The sequence below is a fragment of the Mobula hypostoma genome, chromosome 30 (genome assembly GCF_963921235.1).
Source record: "Mobula hypostoma chromosome 30, sMobHyp1.1, whole genome shotgun sequence".
In the NCBI taxonomy this organism is placed as follows: Eukaryota; Metazoa; Chordata; class Chondrichthyes; order Myliobatiformes; family Myliobatidae; genus Mobula; species Mobula hypostoma.
In genome coordinates this window covers 4968757-4987923 of record NC_086126.1, presented here as the reverse complement: position 1 = coordinate 4987923, position 19167 = coordinate 4968757, and the positions used below count along the sequence as shown (strand labels likewise).

The 19167-nt window shown below is 52.8% G+C and overlaps 1 protein-coding gene across 4 annotated transcripts in view; it reads left to right on the top strand.

Annotated features, from left to right (window-relative positions):
* Positions 1-18887, top strand: part of LOC134339796 (kinesin light chain 2-like) — a 41034-nt gene extending 22147 nt beyond the window's left edge. For 3 of the 4 annotated variants that reach the window (XM_063036578.1, XM_063036576.1, XM_063036579.1), the window contains exons 9-16: positions 1154-1253; positions 1999-2051; positions 2600-2667; positions 6739-6847; positions 9001-9162; positions 9803-9927; positions 10031-10088; positions 14316-18887. In XM_063036578.1, coding sequence (XP_062892648.1) covers positions 1154-1253; positions 1999-2051; positions 2600-2667; positions 6739-6847; positions 9001-9162; positions 9803-9927; positions 10031-10088; positions 14316-14405 — 765 coding nt within the window. In that variant the 3' untranslated portion in view covers positions 14406-18887. The remainder of the gene's footprint in view (positions 1-1153; positions 1254-1998; positions 2052-2599; positions 2668-6738; positions 6848-9000; positions 9163-9802; positions 9928-10030; positions 10089-14315) is intronic. The other variant, XM_063036580.1, reaches the window with a different exon arrangement.
* Positions 18888-19167: the final 280 nt, after the last annotated feature.

Sequence of the window (19167 nt, the reverse complement as noted above, 5' to 3'; positions counted from 1 at the left end):
ACAGGCCTAGCGCGTAGCGTGCACAAAAGGCTGGAGGAACTCAGGAAGTCGGGCAGCATCTACGGAGGGGAATAAACACTCGACGTTTCGGGCCGAGACCCTTCCTCGGGATGAGAAGAGAAGGGGGAGGAAGCCTGGGGGAGGGGGAAAGAGTATGAGCTGGCTGGTGGTAATGGGTGAGACCGGGTTAGGGGGGCAGGGAATGAGATGAGAAGCTGGGAGGTGAGAAGTGGAAAAGGGTCAAGGACTGAAGGAGGAGGAATCTGATGGGAGAGGAGGGTGGACTAGTTCATCCCTCCTTGCATCAAAAATGTGCACACCGAAGATTAGCTGTGTTTGTCACGCGTGCATCGAAGCACACAGCGAAACGCGCCGTTTTGCGTCAGCAGCCAAGGCAGTCTGAGGACGGGCTGGGGGCAGCCAGCAAGTGTCGCCTGTTTCCAGCGCCACGACCCTTCAACCCTAACCCGTGCGACTTTGGGTTGTGGGAGGAAACCCACGCGGTCACCGGGAGAATTTGAAACCTCCCGGGTGACTTGTTCTGTAAGAACTGCTAACTGCTACAATCCCCCTCCGCTGCAGCAAGGTCTGAATGAGATGTTAGTCAGTACTGATACTGATACAAGGCAAAAGCTGGTCTTGCACACTGTTCATCCAGATCAGATCATTACACAGGGCATTGAGGTCGAACAAGGTAAAACAGAATGCAGAATGAAGTGGAACAGTTACAGAGAAAGTGCGATGGAGGTAGACGATAACGTGGAAGATCATAACGAGGTAGATTGTGAGCTTAACAGTCCCCTTTTATCATAGTTGTGAACAATTTCTTATCGTCTTATAACAGCGGGATAGTCGAAGCTGTCCTTGAACCTGGTGATATGTGCTTCCAGTGTTTTGTAACCCCTGCTTGATGGGAGAGGGGAGACGAGAGGGTGGCTGGGTAGGGGTCTTTAATTACGCTGGCTGTTTTCCCGAGGCAGTGGGAAGTGTAGGCAGAGTCTGTGGAGGGGAGGCTGGTTTCCGTGATGTGCTGGGCCGTGCCCACGACTCTCTGCGGTTTCTCGTGGTCATCAGTGGAGCTGTTGCCAATTGCGACATCTTTTGTAAGCCTCCCTCGAAAAGTCATGGTTACTTGTATTCCTTTTCCTCTCAGGCATCCTGTTACCTAAAACAGGGCAAGTACAGGGAGGCAGAATCGTTGTACAAGGAGATACTGACCAGAGCACATGAGAAAGAATTTGGTTCTGTCAGTGGTAAGTAAATTTTCTTCTACACTGTCCCATCACACACTCCCAGAGTCAGACACAGAGTGAAGCTCCCTCCACACCGTCCCATCACACACTCCCGGGGTGAGACACAGGGTGAAGCTCCCTCCACACCGTCCCATCACACACTCCCGGGTTCAGACGCAGAGTGAAGCTCCCTCCACACCGTCCCATCACACACTCCCGGGTTCAGACACAGAGTGAAGCTCCCTCCACACCGTACCATCACACACTCCCGGGGTCAGACACAGAGTGAAGCTCCCTCTGCACCGTCCCATCACACACTCCCGGGGTCAGACGCAGAGTGAAGCTCCCTCCACACTGTCCCATCACACACTCCCGGGTTCAGACGCAGAGTGAAGCTCCCTCCACACCGTCCCATCACACACTCCCGGGTTCAGACGCAGAGTGAAGCTCCCTCCACACCGTCCCATCACACACTCCCGGGGTCAGACACAGAGTGAAGCTCCCTCCACACCGTCCCATCACACACTCCCGGGTTCAGACGCAGAGTGAAGCTCCCTCCACACCGTCCCATCACACACTCCTGGGTTCAGACACAGAGTGAAGCTCCCTCCACACCGTACCATCACACACTCCCGGGGTCAGACACAGAGTGAAGCTCCCTCTACACTCGCCCCAGGGAACAGGCACTCATTAGCATGAGGGTGGGAGAGGTTCCGATGCAGAAATGATTCCCTGAAACTGAAGATGTCCTTCTAACCACCTGCAGGAGAAAATAAGCCAATTTGGATGCACGCTGAGGAGCGGGAGGAACAGAGCAAGGTGAGCAGCTGTGTGTGTGTGTGTGTGTGTGTGTGTGTGTATACTGACCCACAGGGGGGCTGTGTCAGTAACGACCCGTTACTGGGAGCATTTCACACACCCAGGGCAGCATCTGAACCGCGGTCGACACCAGCTGGGGTGCATCAGGAACCGGTCACACGTTGACACAGGTTTCTGAATCTGGGCGAGCGGGCGAGGAGGTTCAGCGAGCAGATCTCTCAGCTGCTGAAATGTCTGCAGCTGTGGGTCTAATCCAGGCTGGGATCTAAACCAGGGATTCAAGGGTTTATCGGTAGAATTGGGAGTGGGCTAAAGCCTGGGATCAAATCTTGGGGTTCAGGGGACGAGTATTTAGTTAAACAGATCCCGAGGAGTGGATCACAGGCTGGGATCTAATCCAGGGGTTCGGAAGTTAACATATAGAATAACAGATTCCTGGGAGTGGGTTAAAGGCTTGGATCTAATCCACAGGTTGGGGCTTTATATGTAGAATAACAGATGCCGGGAGCGGGTTGCAGACTGGGGTCTAATTGTGTGTTTTGTTACAGAGCAAGCGGAGGGACGGTGTCCTGTACTGGGAATATGGAAACTGGTACAAGGCTTGCAAGGTCGACAGGTGGGATTCCCAACGTCACACACCGTCCTTGCATTAATCTGTTTACTTCGGCTCTGAAAGAGTGAGGCTTCCTTCTCAAACACGCACAGGGTTAGACACAGAGTGAATCTCCCTCTACACCGTCCCATCACACACTCCCGGGGTCAGACACAGAGTGAATCTCCCTCTACACCGTCCCATCACACACTCCCGGGTCAGACACAGAGTGAATCTCCCTCCGCACCGTCCCATCACACACTCCCGGGGTCAGACACAGAGTGAATCTCCCTCTACACCGTCCCATCACACAATTACAGGAACAGACACAGAGTGAAGCTCCCATCACACACTCCCGGGGTCAGACACAGAGTGAAGCTCCCTCCACACCGTCCCATCACACACTCCCGGGGTCAGACACAGAGTGAATCTCCCTCTACACCGTCCCATCACACAATTACAGGAACAGACACAGAGTGAAACTCCCTCCACACCGTCCCATCACAGACTCCCGGGGTCAGACACAGAGTGAAGCTCCCTCCACACCGTCCCATCACACAGTCCCGGGGTCAGACACAGAGTGAAGCTCCCTCTACACTGTCCCATCACACACTCCCGGGGTCAGACACAGAGTGAAGCTCCCTCCACACCGTCCCATCACACACTCCCGGGGTCAGACACAGAGTGAAGCTCCCTCCGCACCGTCCCATCACTCACTCCGGGGGTCAGACACAGAGTGAAGCTCCCTCTACTCCGTCCCATCACACACTCCCGGGGTCAGACACAGAGTGAAGCTCCCTCCGCACCGTCCCATCACTCACTCCGGGGGTCAGACACAGAGTGAAGCTCCCTCTACTCCGTCCCATCACACACTCCCAGAGTCAGACACAGCGTGAAGCTCCCTCTACACCGTCCCATCACACACTCCCGGGGTCAGACACAGAGTGAAGCTCCCTCCACACCGTCCCATCACACACTCCCGGGGTCAGACACAGAGTGAAGCTCCCTCCGCACCGTCCCATCACTCACTCCGGGGGTCAGACACAGAGTGAAGCTCCCTCTACTCCGTCCCATCACACACTCCCGGGGTCAGACACAGAGTGAAGCTCCCTCTACACCGTCCCATCACACACTCCCGGGGTCAGACACAGAGTGAAGCTCCCTCCGCACCGTCCCATCACTCACTCCGGGGGTCAGACACAGAGTGAAGCTCCCTCTACTCCGTCCCATCACACACTCCCAGAGTCAGACACAGCGTGAAGCTCCCTCTACACCGTCCCATCACACACTCCCGGGGTCAGACACAGAGTGAAGCTCCCTCCACACCGTCCCATCACACACTCCCGGGGTCAGACACAGAGTGAAGCTCCCTCCGCACCGTCCCATCACTCACTCCGGGGGTCAGACACAGAGTGAAGCTCCCTCTACTCCGTCCCATCACACACTCCCGGGGTCAGACACAGAGTGAAACTCACTCTACACCGTCCCATCACACACTCCTGGGGTCAGACACAGAGTGAAGCTCCCTCTACACCGTCCCATCACACAATTACAGGATCAGACACGGAGTGAATCTCCTGCTGCATGACTTTGAAAAGTGGTATTGTTCACTGTTGGATCTGATTATTTTGGAATGAGGATGAGATTATGGGTTACGACCATTTGATTGACTGACACAGGAACAAAGAAGGCCAAGGATTGTGCAGTGAACATCTCACAAGTGTTGCTGTGTCTCCACTGGCAACAGAGCGAGCCCTCGACTTACTCATCGAAACCCATACATCTTTGGACTGTGGGAAACCCGAGCACCCGGAGGAAACCCACACGGTCACAGGGAGAATGTACAGACCTCTTACAGACAGCAGTGGGATCTGAACCTGGTTCACTGGCACTGTAATAGTGTTACACTACACTATCGTGCCTCTCCAATGGTACCCGAACATCGCCGTACACAGCAGCAGGGACTGAAAGAGAGATTATTGGTGTGTTGTACTCGTGAGGCCTCCGTCGGTCAGGGTCGGCCACGGATGTTGTGTCCTAGCTGTCTACGTGATATGCAAGACAGGGCAGAACGATACAGAGAGCGAGCTGTTGCCCGTGTAGCAAGCTCCCCCTCTCCACGCAGCTGATGAACCCAAAGGAACAGCAGAGACCGATACAGTTTAGCACCAGCGCATCGCAGGAGCCACCAGTCAGCGTTGGACTCCACGCGGGCTACCTTAGTGGCTTCTTTTCCGGATTGTTCCCTGAAGCTTCCCCCATGGGTGGGTATATCCACAAGGCAGCGGAGGTTTGAGGTCAGATTTTTTTCCTTCGAGATGAGCTGCCAAACAGCCCCGTCTGCCCTGAGTGACTGGTTTTAAGGCACCAGTAACCCGCCTTTGCCCCTTCTTCAGTCAGTAGAAACGGTTCCGCCGGGCTTAGTAGCTAAGCCACACGTGAAGGTCAGGAGCTGGACTTGGTTGTCGGAGGCTATTTGAGATGCACGTCATTGGGAGCATTTAATGGGCAGTGGGAGCTTGTCGCTACTACCTGTCCTGGCTATAACAACCCTAAGGAACACTGATATTAACTGTTTTATTACAAGGACGAAGAACAAATCAGGAAGTTACGGTTGTTTAGTACTAACATCCAGTTCCGACCGGAGAGAGGAAGCTCATTCCAGCGACAAGAATTAACCTATGAAATGACCACGTTCGAGCGCTGTGACTCCTGCTTCAGAAAAGCTAAGAAGCTTCGAGAAACATACGGAATCAGCAATGCTATAATTACTAAATAAAAAAAAAATTCACTGCTACATGTATGTACGTGATGTATGTACTCAGAGGTCACTTTATTAGGTACAGGAATGGAACCCGGTGAGGTCTTCCGCTGCTGCAGCCCGTCCACTTCAAGGTTCGGTGTGCTGTGTGTTCAGAGATGCTCTTCTGCACACCACTGTTGGGTTACTTGGGTTACTGTCGCCTTCCTGTCGGCTTGAACCAGTCCGGCCAATCTCCTCTGACCTCCCTCGTTAACGAGGTGTTTTTGCCCACAGAACTGCTGCTCGCTGGATGTTTTTTTCCCTCCGTTTATTGCACTGTTCTCTGTAAACTCTAGAGACCGTCGTGTGTGAGAATCCCAGGAGACGAGCAGTTTCTGAGATACTCAAACCACCCCATCTGGCACCAACAAACGTCCCACAGTCAAAGCCACTAAAAAAAAATCATGTTTCTTCCCCGTTCTGATGTTTGGTCTGAACCTCTTGACCGTGTCCACGTGCTTTTATGCATTGAGTTGCTGCTACTTGATTGGCTGATTGGATATGTGCATTAAAGAGCAGGTGTACAGGGGTACCTAATAAAGGGGCTGAGTGTATATTGATGATTATATAGGCAGTACATCTTCGCTTTTGTGCTGTTACTCCCCGTTACGCCACTGGCGTTGAGGGCAACAACAAAGGTCATCAATCTCTGGCGGATGTTCAGGGCTTCCTTCATGGAGCCAGTAGCTTCCTCTCGGTTTTCGCCACTGTCAGCCATGCAAGTCCCAGGTGGAGACTCAGGAATACAGTCACTCAGATCTAGAAGGAATCTTCATTGCTGTTTCTGTAACAATTTTGTTTGACCAGTCAGGGTTTTTAGTCTGGAGGACCGGTGGACCACTCTTAGGCTGGCCTCTACCCTTTGACCCTGTTCGATGTGGGTGACCCTAAAATGAGCCAAAGCTTAAAGCCCTGACTCCAGCCAACACAGCTATCTGGGTCATTGAGGCTCGCGAGCCTCCAAACCCTGCGACATGGCTGTGGTCCTGTTGGAGGACAGATAAGTTAAAGTACAAGTAAAATAACAATTCTGCGTCCTAATCTAACGTCCCTCAGTGTCTTAGGTTCAGCCCGCAAGGGGGAAAGGTCAAAGACTGAACAGAATAAATCATTGCCCAACTCGCCCTCACACAATGCTGGAGGAGTTCAACGCCTCTGGAGGGGAAAACACTGAATCCTTGCTCTAACAGTTTAATGTGTCCCAGGACACACTTGGGCACGTGGGCTGGGAAGTGTCGATGGTTTGAAAGGGGGATAAACGAAGTTTCTGTATTCGCTATCTCCTTTCGCAGCCCGACTGTGAACACCACGCTGCGGAGCCTAGGAGCCCTGTACAGGCGGCAGGGTAAACTCGAGGCCGCCGAGACCCTGGAGGAGTGTGCGACCAAGTCGCGCAAGCAGGTGACCAGGCCCTCACGGGCTTGAGCCGACGTGTTTCAGAGCCCCTAGAGGCCGACCCGTCTCCGTGAACTCCTCTGGCCCCCTTTAACCTTCCCCATCTCTGCAACTCCCAGCTACACGTCTTCCCATCTCTGCAACCCCAGCCAGCCTCTGCACCTCGCCCTGTCTCTGTAACCCCTCTCTCCCCTGCACCCTTCCACATCTCTGTAACCCCTTCCAACCTCTACACCCCTCCTATCTCTGTGAACCCCAAACCACAGCCCTTAACCCCCTCCCCATCTCTGCAACTCCCTCCAACTCCTATACCCCCCGTCTCTGTAACCCCTTCCAACCTCTACACCCCTCCCGTCACTGTGAACACCCACCCCCGTCACTACACCCCTCCCCGTCTCTGTAACCCCCTCCGGCCCCTATGCCCCTGCCAATCTCTGTAACCCCCTCTGGCCCCTACACCCCTCCCCGTCTCTGTAACCCCCTCCGGCCCCTACACCCCTCCCTGTCTCTGTAACCCCATCGGCCCTGACACCCCTCCCTGTCTCTGTAACCCCCTCCGGCCCCTGCACCCCTCTCCGTCTTTGTAACCCCCTCCAGTCCTTACACCCCTCCCCGTCTCTGTAACCCCCTCCAGCCCCTACACCTCTCCCTGTCTCTGTAACCCCCTCCGGCCCCTACACCCCTCCCTGTCTCTGTAACCCCCTCCGGCCCCTACACCCCTCCCCGTCTCTGTAACCCCCTCCAGCCCCTACACCCCTCCCTGTCTCTGTAACCCCCTCCGGCCCCTACACCCCTCCCCGTCTCTGTAATCCCCTCCAGTCCCTACACCCCTCCCCGTCTTTGTAACCCCCTCCAGTCCTTACACCCCTCCCCGTCTCTGTAACCCCCTCCGGCCCCTACGCCCCTCTCCATCTCTGTAACCCCCTCTGGCCCCCACACCCCTCCATGTCTCTGTAACCCCCTCTGATCCCTACACCCCTCCCTGTCTCTGTAACCCCCTCCGGCCCCTACGCCCCTCTCCATCTCTGTAACCCCCTCTGGCCCCTACACCCCTCCCTGTCTCTGTAACCCCCTCTGATCCCTACACCCCTCCCTGTCTCTGTAACCCCCTCCGGCCCCTACGCCCCTCCCCATCTCTGTAACCCCCTCCGGCCCCTACGCCCCTCCCCATCTCTGTAACCCCCTCCGGCCCCTACGCCCCTCCCCATCTCTGTAACCCCCTCTGGCCCCTACACCCCTCCCCGTCTCTGTAACCCCCTCCGACCCCTACACCCCTCCCTGTCTCTGTAACCCCCTCCGGCCCCTACACCCCTCCACGTCTCTGTAACCCACTCCAGCCCCAACACCCCTCCCTGTCTCTGTAACCCCCTCCGGCCCCTACACCCCTCCACGTCTCTGTAACCCCCTCCGGCCCGTACACCCCTCCCCTGTCTCTGTAACTCCCTCCAGTCCCTACACCCCTCCCTGTCTCTGTAACCCCCTCCGGCCCCTACACCCCTCCCTGTCTCTGTAACCCCCTCCGGCCCCTACACCCCTCCCCGTCTCTGTAACCCCCTCCGGCCCCTATACCCTTCCCCGTCTCTGTAAACCCCTCCGGCCCCTACACCCCTCCCCGTCTCTGTAACCCCCTCTGGCCCCCGACACCCCTCTCCATCTCTGTAAACCCCTCCGGCCCCTACACCCCTCCCTGTCTGTGTAACCCCCTCCGGCCCCTACACCCCTCCCTGTCTCTGTAACCCCCTCTGGCCCCTGACACCCCTCTCCATCTCTGTAAACCCCTCCGGCCCCTACACCCCTCCCTGTCTCTGTAACCCCCTCCGGCCCCTACACCCCTCCCTGTCTCTGTAACCCCCTCCAGCCCCTACACCTATCCCCGTCTCTGTAACCCCCTCTGGCCCCTACACCCCTCCCTGTCTCTGTAAACCCCTCCGGCCCCTACACCCCTCCCTGTCTCTGTAACCCCCTCCGGCCCCTACACCCCTCCCTGTCTCTGTAAACCCCTCCGGCCCCTACACCCCTCCCTGTCTCTGTATACCACACCTAGCCCCCACCCCTGCATGTGTTGCCGGGGGGAGTGTGGGGGGAGCCTGCCCCATGGGGTGATGGGAGAGCCTGGCTGCGGAGACAGGAGTCGTCACCCTGTTCTGTGTCACTGACAGGCGCCGGACACGTCACACCCCACCCGGGTGGTGGAGCTGCTGAAGGACGGGGGTCCCGAAACTCGGCCGGGCCGTGACCAGCTCACGGGCGCCACCGGTGTCGTCAACTACATCATCAACGGGGCCGAGGGCGAGGAGCCGGGCACGGCCGAGTGGAACGGGGTAAGTGAGCGCCGGGGGGAGGGTTGGGGGGGGGTCGAGCACAGCGAGGAGGGAGGTAGTAGGAACAGCGAAAGGGATGAGGGCCACTCCGGAGGGGGGGGAGTGGTGAGCTTAGTGAGGGTGGGAAGCACCAAGGGAGGGTGGGGGGAGGGGAGAGGCAGTGTTGGGGAGGGGTTGAGGGTTCAGTGCTGAAGACCGATGGAGGTGCCCTGTACCAAGCAAGCGGGTGGGGTGGGGAAGCACCAGTCAGTGTAAATTCCGGGTCTCCTCTGTACAGGAACAATAGAACGAGGGATTGACTCGCCAAGAGTCTGAAATGGAGGGCTGTAGTTGTACGGGTGTTGAATTGGCTGGGATCATTCTCACTGGGGTGTCAGAGGCTGTGAGGGTGTTTAAAATTATAATGGGCACAGATAGTCACAGTCCTCTTTTGTCCTCCCACCTCTCCTGTCTCTCTGTCGCTCCCATCTGCCCACCCCACCTCTCCGTCTCTCTCTCTCTCTCTCTCTCTCTCTCTCTCCTGTCTCTCTGTCTCTCCCGTCTGCCCACCCCCTCTCTCTGTCTCTCTCTCTCTCCTGTCTCTCTGTCGCTCCCGTCTGCCCACCCCCCCCATCCTTCTCGCTCTCTGCCCGTGCCGCAGGATGGCAACGGGTCCCTGCGGAGGAGCGGGTCGTTTGGGAAGATCCGTGACGCCCTGAGGCGCAGCAGCGAGATGCTGGTGAAGAAGCTACAGGGGGACTCGCCCCAGGAGCCCAGAAATCCCGGGTAGGTCCCCCTTCCTCGACGTCGGGGCCCTGGATTCGGAGCTCTCCGTCCCCCTCTGTCCGTTCCCCATGATAACCCGGACTTCTCACTGGTCTCCCCGCAGGATGAAACGGGCCAGCTCGCTAAACTTCCTGAACAAGACCGGCGAAGAAGCCACCGAGGTAAAGGTTAAAGTTAAAGATTAGCTTTGTTTGTCACGTGTACATCGAGACACACAGTGAAAGGCGTCGTTTGCGTCAACGACCAGCGCAGCCCGGGGATCGTGCTGGGGGCAGCTCGCAGGTGTTGGCGCGCTTCCGGCGCCAACACCACATGCCCACGACTCGCGAATGCAAACCCGACCCCGGACTTCTTTGGAATGTGGGAGGAATCGGAAGCACTCAGAGGAAACCCAGGTGGTCACAGAGGGAGAGAGAGAGAGAACAAACTCCTTACAGACAATGGCAGGAATCAAACCCGGATCAATGGCACTGTAAAGCGTTACGCTAACCACCGCGCTAAATTTATACCTGTGCGTCAAATGTGCGCCGTAGGTACGGCGTAGCCGCGAACCCTATGCTGTATCTACGCCGAACCCTATGCCGTAGCCTAACATGCACCTCTTCCAAAATGTAACCGCGCGTCGCAGCGACGCAGACCAAAACAACTGTGATTGGTCCGCTTGGTAGCATCGCATTTCCTCCTACGCTGCAATAGCTTCCCATTGGGCGACTGAAGGGCAGGGAAGGAACTCTGGCTGCCATGCTTTCAATAAAGCTTTACAGACCTCCGAAATTATGGAGGACCCTGTGCCTGACGCCAGTTTGTAGCTAGCTGCTACAGCCTGTTGACTTCCACCTGAAGCTAAAACTCGAATGGTGATTGCCAGTCTCCGAGTATACTGTGCGTACACTGATGCGAAGTAAATGGTTGGAGACGGTCAACCATATCGTCAAACCTACCTGCCGACGTCCGAAAATATTTGAAATGCGTATCCTCGTCCATCATGTCTCTCAGTGGCCGGACAAGCACAGGAGATTCGCCCTCCTTCAGTTTCAGTCGCCATCGTTTGAAGTTTGAGTTTCTTTGTGCTGAGTTTCAACATGAAGAAATTCAACACAGTGGCGTAGAAACTAGCGTTTCGGCGGTGAATTGCAGGGAGATGCAGACACACCAACGCACAAGTATAAATGCTCACAATGGCATAGCCCACTTGCGTAGGCTGCGGCGTAAGCTAGAACGCACAGGTGTAAATTAGCCTTTACTTGACACCCTACTTAAACGACCTACTTCACTCTTTGCGGGGAATGTTGTCGGAACGAGCTGGGGCATTTCTGTCTGGAGCGAAGGAGGATGAGAGGTGACTTGACAACAGACACTAGACAATAGGGGCAGGAGTAGGCCATTCAGCCCTTCGAGCCAGCACCACCATTCACTGTGATCATGGCTGATCATCCACAATCAGTATCCAGTTCCTGCCTTATCCCCATAACTTTTGATTCCGCTATCTTTAAGAGCTCTATCCATCTCTTTCTTGAAAGCATCCAGAGACTTGGCCTCCACTGCCTTCTGGGGCAGAGCATTCCATATATCCACCACTCTCTGGGTGAAAAAGTTTTTCCTCAACTCCGTTCTAAATAGCCTACCCCTTATTCTTAAACTGTGGCCTCTGGTTCTAGACTCACCCATCAGCGGGAACATGCTTCCTGCCTCCAGCGTGTCCAATCCCTTAATAATCTTATATGTTTCAATAAAATCCCCTCTCAGCTTTCTAAATTCCAGAGTATACAAGCCCAGTCGCTCCAATCTTTCAACATATGACAGTCCCGCCATCCCGGGAATTAACCTCGTGAACCTACGCTGCACTCCCTCAATAGCAAGAATGTCCTTCCTCAAATTTGGAGACCAAAACTGCACACAATACTCCAGGTGTGGTCTCACCAGGGCCCTGTACAGCTGCAGAAGGACCTCTTTGCTCTTATACTCAATTCCCCGTGTTATGAAGGCCAGCATGCCATTAGCTTTCTTCACTGCCTGCTGTACCTGCATGCTTGCAGGTAGATAGAGGTGTACAAGATGATGAGAGGCAGGGATCCAGTGGACAGCCAGAGACTTTTCCCCAGGGGGAAATGGCTAATACAAGGGGGCATAATTTTAAGGTGATTGGAGGAAAGTATGGGGGGGGGGCGGTGTCAGAGGTAGGTTTTTACACAGAGAGTGGTGGGTGTGTGGAATGATCTGCTAGGGGTGGTGGGAGAGGCAGATACATTGGAGACACTTAAGGGACCGTTAAGAAGGCACATGGATGAAATAAAAATGGAAGGCTACGTAGGAGGGAAGAATTAGATCAGGGGTTAGAACATAAGAAATGGGAGCAGGAGTAAGGCCATCTGGCTCATCAAGCCTGCTCCGCTAGTCAATAAGACCGTGGCTGATCTGGCCATGTACTCATCTCCACCTATCTGCCTTTCCCCCCATCACCTTTAATTCTCCCGACTATGCCAAAAAATAGTGGTCCCCAGGTTGGGAACCTCTGGCTTGGGCTGATCTTGGGAGTAGGTTAAAGGGTCAGCATCATGTTGTGGGCCGAAGGGCCTGTACCGTGCTGGGCCCTGTGTACCAGAGGACGGTCCTTCGGCGGAAGTGGATGGAGTTCGGGAGCCTCGAGGTCACGTTGCCGCACTATAAAAACCCTGGTTGAGATATTGTTGAGTTTGAGATTGCGGGAGAGTGCAGAGCACACCAGGAGGCCAGCCTGCAGGACATTGATAACCCTGCTCGTTCAGTAGGTGAACTCCTCCCATGGTGGAAACGGCTGACTTGGTGGCAGAGGGACCCCGCAGTCAACCACCAGGACAAGCATTGCGTTTGTCCCTGGTCGCCTCACTATAGGAAGGGATCGTATGAGGAGAGGCTGGGCGAGCTGGGGCGAAAGAGGCTGAGATGTTTTTTTTTTCCAAAAATACTTTATTCAGAAATATTACAAAATAAAAATAATTACATACAAGAAAAGAAAACCATTCGTTGACTGTAAGTCCTTATTCAATACAGTTATTAACAATAAAATTTTCGTTGACTCTCTGTTCATTTACAAATGAAAGATGTTTACAGTAAATCATGCGTTTACTCTCAACCCTTGGTCAAGAGTTAAAACTTATTAACAATCAAAATTTTCAACAATAAAGGCGGGCAATGGCTCTAATACTTTCCCAAATTAACAATTCCACCCACTCCTTGGGCACCATGTTGATTATCTGTCCACACCGCTGATGAGGGTAGGTCTCCTCCCCACCCAACCTCTTCCCCCTCCTACGGGTGATGAATGTTAAACTGTGGTCCTTCCCCACCGGGCCTTCGCGGTGGCCGCACCAAGTTTGAGTGCATCCCTCAAAGAGGCTGAGATGTGCCTCGACAAAAGTATGCAAGGTGATAAGAGGCATAGATCGAGTGGACAGAGACTCTTTCCCAGGCTGTTATGAGAGGGCAGACATTTTAAGGTGATTGGAGGAAAGTGGGGGGGGGTGTCAGAGGTATATTTTTTTACACAGAGTAACGGGTGCGTGGAGCTTGCTGCCAGAGGTGGGAGTAGAGGCAAGTATATTAGGGGTGTTGGACCAATGTTATTTTTCTGACCCCTCGGGTTCTTCCAGAGGTCAGGAATGGCGAGTTTTAATTCTTAACAATTGTTTACTTTAAAGTTTAAATAAAAAGCACATGCATTTGAAACTTAGTGAAGAGTTGAGAAGCAAGGTAGAGATTCAAAAGATTCAATGAAAAAAAAAAGAAAAGCTGGTGCCTTTGAAAAATCCATCACCCTTATGATCCGGATGACAGAAATTCCTTAGATAAGAATAAGCCAGTCAACGGTTTGCACGAGTACGTCACGTGTAATTAGCCAATGAAAAACGAGCAAGTTTAGTAACTGCTCTATCACCTTCTGCCTGTGAGTGAGGATGAACCACCACAGACTGTGAAAAATACGTGATTGTTTTTAAAAAAGCACAGATCATGATTAAACTACGACTTGAGTCTTACATTAATTCATCTAATAACTTCTATAAAAAGTATTATTTTTTAAAAAATGGTGGATTCCAACAAGGGGCATTTAAGAGACTTGGATAGACACGAGGATGGGAGAAAAATGGAGGGCTATGTGGGAGGGATTGGTTAGTTTGATCTTAAATTGATGAAAAGGTTGGCACAACGTTGTGAACCAAAGGGCCTGTATGTTGCTGTAATGTTCTCGTATTTTTGGGGTTATTCCCAGCTCCTTGTAATCTTTGTGCAAACATGCGGGGTGGGGGGGAATGTGATTTCTTGAATGGCCTCTTTTTACCTCTGCCTCTTTTTTTTAAATCTCTCTCTCCCCCCCTCACCCCCACGTTCTCTCTCTCTCTCTCTCTCTGCAGCAGTCCGGGAGCAACCTATCGGATTCGAAAGCGCTGAGTGCCAGTAACGTGGATTTATCAAGACGCAGCTCTCTGGGGAGCTTAAACTAACCGGCTCCCCGTGGGTGAGGAGGGCGGGGTTGTCATCCGCAGCCGACCTCCCGACACCACCGCGTCCTGGCACCTCCCTCTGAAGAGCTTGACGGATATTTCGTTTACTTTCTTTGTTGCCGTTTCTTTTTTGGGCAGTACCGGAGATCCGGGCGCCGGGAGACTCTTCGCTATCCTCGATGCATGCTGTACTTGCGCCAGCCCGCAGGGCCAATCTTAAATCCATTCTTGGCGTTAAGAGGAGCAAGGTGTGTGTAGTCTGGTGTGTTCACACGTGTGTGTGTGTGTGTGTGTGCATGCGTGTGTGATTGCGATAGAGCTGTGCCTACAGCTGAGAGCGTCTGATAGGTTAATAGTAACGCAAGGTCGGTTTATTATCACGAACATACGTCGTGAAATGTGTTGGTGACAGTGTATTCGACCCCAAGTACTGTGCAAGAGCCCTGGGCATGTAGAGCTGGGGTGCCCAAGACTTTAGCATGGTACTGTATTTTTCAATGTGGAGCGGAGAGCGAGCTTGTAAATCTGGCGGGAGCGAAGGTTGTTTGGGGTGGCGAGGGTGGAGTGCCGCGGGAGGGAGGGGTGTGGGACGCGGGTCAGGGAAGGAGGCCAGAGGTGTTGGGGTGCAGACACACCTTTTGATTCCAAACATTGATCATTACAGAATGTCTCCCTGGTGCTTCCTGCTCCCTCCCCTCTCGCCAACCACGATTCCCCCCCTCGCCAACCACGATCCCCCCTCTCCCGGCCTCCTTCCCACTCCCAGTCCACAACAGAGACCCATATCAGAATCAGGTTTTATCATCAATCACATGAGGGCTGCTTAACAAAAGAGCCCGTGGTACTACAGGAAAGTTACTGGCGTGGTTAGAGCATTGGCTGATCGGTAGGAGGCAGCGAGTGGGAATAAAAGGATCGTTTTCTGGTTGGCTGCCAGTGACTAGTGGTGTTCTGCAGGGGTTGGTGTTGGGACCACTTCTTTTTATGCTGTATATGGCTTTGTTTAAATGGCTTTGTTGCCAAGTTTGCAGATGATATGAAGATTGGTGGAGGGGCAGGTAGTGTTGAAGAAATGGGTAGGATGCAGAAGGACTTAAAACAGGTTAGAAGAATGGGCAAGAAAGTGGCAAATTAAATACAATATTGGAGAATGCATGATCATGCACTTTGGTAGTAGAAATAAATGTGCGGACTATTTTCTAAACCGGGAGAAAATTGAAAAATCTGAGATGCAAAGGGATTTGGGAGTCCTTGTGCAGAACACCCTAAAGATTAATTTGCAGGTTGGGTCCGTGGTGAGGAAGGCAAATGCCATGTTAACAGTCATTTCAAGAGGTCTGGAATACAAGAGCAAGGATGTGATGCTGAGGCTTTATAAGACACTGGTGAGGCCTCACCTGGAGTATTGTGAAGAGTTTTCAGCTTCTCATCTTAAAAAACGATGTGCTGGCATTGGAGAGGGTCCAGAGGAGGTTCACAAGGATGATTCCGGGGATGAAAGGGTTATCATACGAGGAACTTTTGATGGCTCTGGGTCTGTACTCGCTGGAATTCAGAAGGATGAGGGGGGAATGTCATTGAAACCTTTTGAATGTTGAAAGGCCTAGACAGAGTAGATGTGGAAAGGATGTTTCCCATGGTGGGGGAGTCTAGGACAAGAGGGCACAGCCTTAGGATAGAGGGGTATCCATTCAGGACAGAGATGTGGAAATTTTTCTTTAGCCAAAGGGAGTGAATTTGTGGAATTTGTTGCCATGTACAGCTGTGGAGGCCAGGTCGTTGGGTGTATTTAAGGCAGAGATTGATAGGTTCTTGATTGGACGTGGCATCAAAGGTTACGGGGAAAAGGCCGGGAAATGGGGTCGAGGAGGAGGGAAAAAAAGGATCAGCCATGATTGAATGGTGGAGCAGACTCCATGGGCCAGATGGCCTAATTCTGCTCCAAAGTCTTATGGTCTTGTGTGTCATGAAATTTGCCTTTTTTGTATTGGCCACAGTACAGTGCAATACATAAAATTGCAGTACTGTGCAGAAGTTTCAGGCACACTAGCTATGTGCCTAAGGTTTTTGTGCTGTTCTGTAGGAGCAGAATTAGACTGTTCGGCCCATCGAGTCTGCTCCATCGTTCAGTCGCGACCTTGTTCCCTCAACCCAGTTCTCCCCATAGGGTTGGCACAACATTGCTGGCAGGAGGGCCTGTACTGTTCTGTGTCCTGGTAAAACTTAACCCCTTTTACTAACCAGGAACCTACCAACGTCCACTCTATGTGTACCCAATGACTTGGCCTCCCCACCGGCCTGTGACAACGAATTCCACAGATTCAGCTCCTTTTGGCTGAAGAAATTCCTCCTCATCTCTGTTCTAAATGGACGCCCCTCTATTCTCAGGCTGTGCCCTCTGGTCCTAGACTCCCCCACCACAGAAAACATTCTGTCCACATCAACTCAGTGGAGGTGTTTCAGAATCCCGGAGGTTTCAGTAAGACACCACCTGTTGTTCTGAACTTCCAAGTCCAGGCCCTGAGAGAAAACAGGGAAGAAAGATTAAAGAAAGTTTCAGTGTTATTGTTGAAGCATGCGCTGAAATGCGTCGTTTGTGCCCGCGGCCAACGAACAGAATACAGAATGTGCTGGGGGGCACGCTTTCTGCCAGTGTGTCGCCCTGCTTCCGTTGCCAACGTGGCATGCCCCATGACTTGCCAACCCCTACCCGCACGCCTTTGAAATGTGGGGGGTGGGGGAACCCACACGGGGACATACAAACTCCTCACGGCAGGGATTGAAGCCCCGATCGCTATAGCGCTGTGAAAACGTTACACTAACCGGGGTGCTACCAGGCCATCCCACAAACGGCAAATGTTCCTTCTGTGTTTCAAGATTCAAAGCAGATTTATTATCAAAGAGTGTATAAGTTATACAACCTCGGGATTTTGTCCGCTTATAGGCAGCCACAAAGAAACCCAAATTACCCAATTTAAAAGAAAAAGGACCGAAAACCCCTTTCATTCCCGGGATCGTAGACTCTCTCCTGGGCTGTCGCATCTTTCCTTGGATCCGGGGCCCAGAACTGCTCACAATATTCTAAAATACGGTGTGACCAACTCTTTAATGTTCTCTCTTACCTGCTCCCCATTATGCCGCTGGCATTTAGGGCAGCAACGGAGGTCAAAAAAATCTCTGGCGGTGTCCGTGGCTTCCTTCATCACGTCAGTAGCTTCCTCTCGGTTTTCACCACTATCAGTCACGCAAGTCCCGGGTGGAGTCTCAGGAATACCGTCGCACTCAGATGCAGAAGGATTCTTCATCGCTGTTTCCGTAACGGTTTTGTTTGACCAGTCAGGGTTGTTAGGGTGGACCACGCTCAGTCTGACCTCTACCCTTTGACCCTGTCTGGCATGGGCGACCCTACCAAGAGCCAAAGCAGAAAGCCCTGACTCCAGCCAACGTAGCTCCCTGGGTCACTGATGCATGCAAGCCTCCAAACCCGATGAATGTTCTAGTTCTCTCAAGATGAATGTTGACATTGCATTTGCCCTCTTTACCAGCGACTGCAAATTAATCTCAAAAGAGAATTCTGTACTAAAGAGTTGTACCTTACTCAACGTAAGGTGGGAGTTGGTGTTGGTTTTTGCTGTGTACCAAGAAACTGTGAAAAGCTGTATAGTTACCCTCTATAGCTAGCTACATAGCAAATGGAAACAGAACAGACTGTTACAGAAGTGCTGTGCACGGAAGCTCATGACAAGGCAAATTGTGAGGTCACGAGTTGATGTTTCATCACGCAAGAAGACCGCTCAACATATTTTATACAACAGCGGGTTAGAAGCTGCCCCTGAGCCAGAAGCCACGTCCATTTGGGCTTTTGTTATCTTCTGCCCGATGGGAGAGGGGTGAAGAGAAAATATCCGGGGTGGGTGCGATCGGATCCTTTCCCAAAGCAGCGGGAAGTGCGGGCAGAGTCTACGGGGGAGGGTTCCTGTGGCGTGCCGAGCCCTGTCCACAACTCCCTGCAGTTTATTGCGGTTAATTCCCTCCAACGCTCCCCCGGTACAGCTGGTATTCCCAACTACGCGGAGCACGGAGGAGGTTTGTTTTCTTCGCGAAGCTCTGAAAGAGAGAGTGAGTGAGTGAGTGTGTGTGAGAGGAGAGAGAGTGATCCACCCCAGCCCGCTCACAAAGGGGCAGAATTCTTCTGTATTGTACAGTACACTTCAGTGTTTAGACGTCAGCACAAAATTACAGCACACTTGTCAATAGCTGGACGCTTTCCTGTCTCCCGTGTACGCGTGTGTCCTCACCGATAGAAATTGTTCAGGGTTTGTTTTTTTTTTGTTTGTAAATAGAACAGTTATGGCGACTATTATCTAAACCTGTCTCCCTAACTCTGTAACTCTACTGCCGGTACTCTGCAAGACGCGAAACAGATTTGTGCCGACACTGGAATGGACTACCACAGAACTTCCTAATAAAGCAGGGCGATGTCACAACCCTCCCGGTCCGGTTTCTGTGTTTTTTGCTTGCCAGTGCCGGTTCTTCGTGAAGCTTTTGATTCTGGTCAATAGACCTTAAGACCATTCAATCCATCGGTTCGGTTCCTCCATTCGATCATGTCTGATTTATTTTTGTCTTTCAGCCCCATTCCTCCTGCCTTTCCCCCTATAAAACGTGTCGCCCTTACTAACCAATAACCTAGGGACTGGACACGCTGGAGGCAGGGAGCATGTTCCCGCTGATGGGTGAGTCCAGAACCAGAGGCCACAGT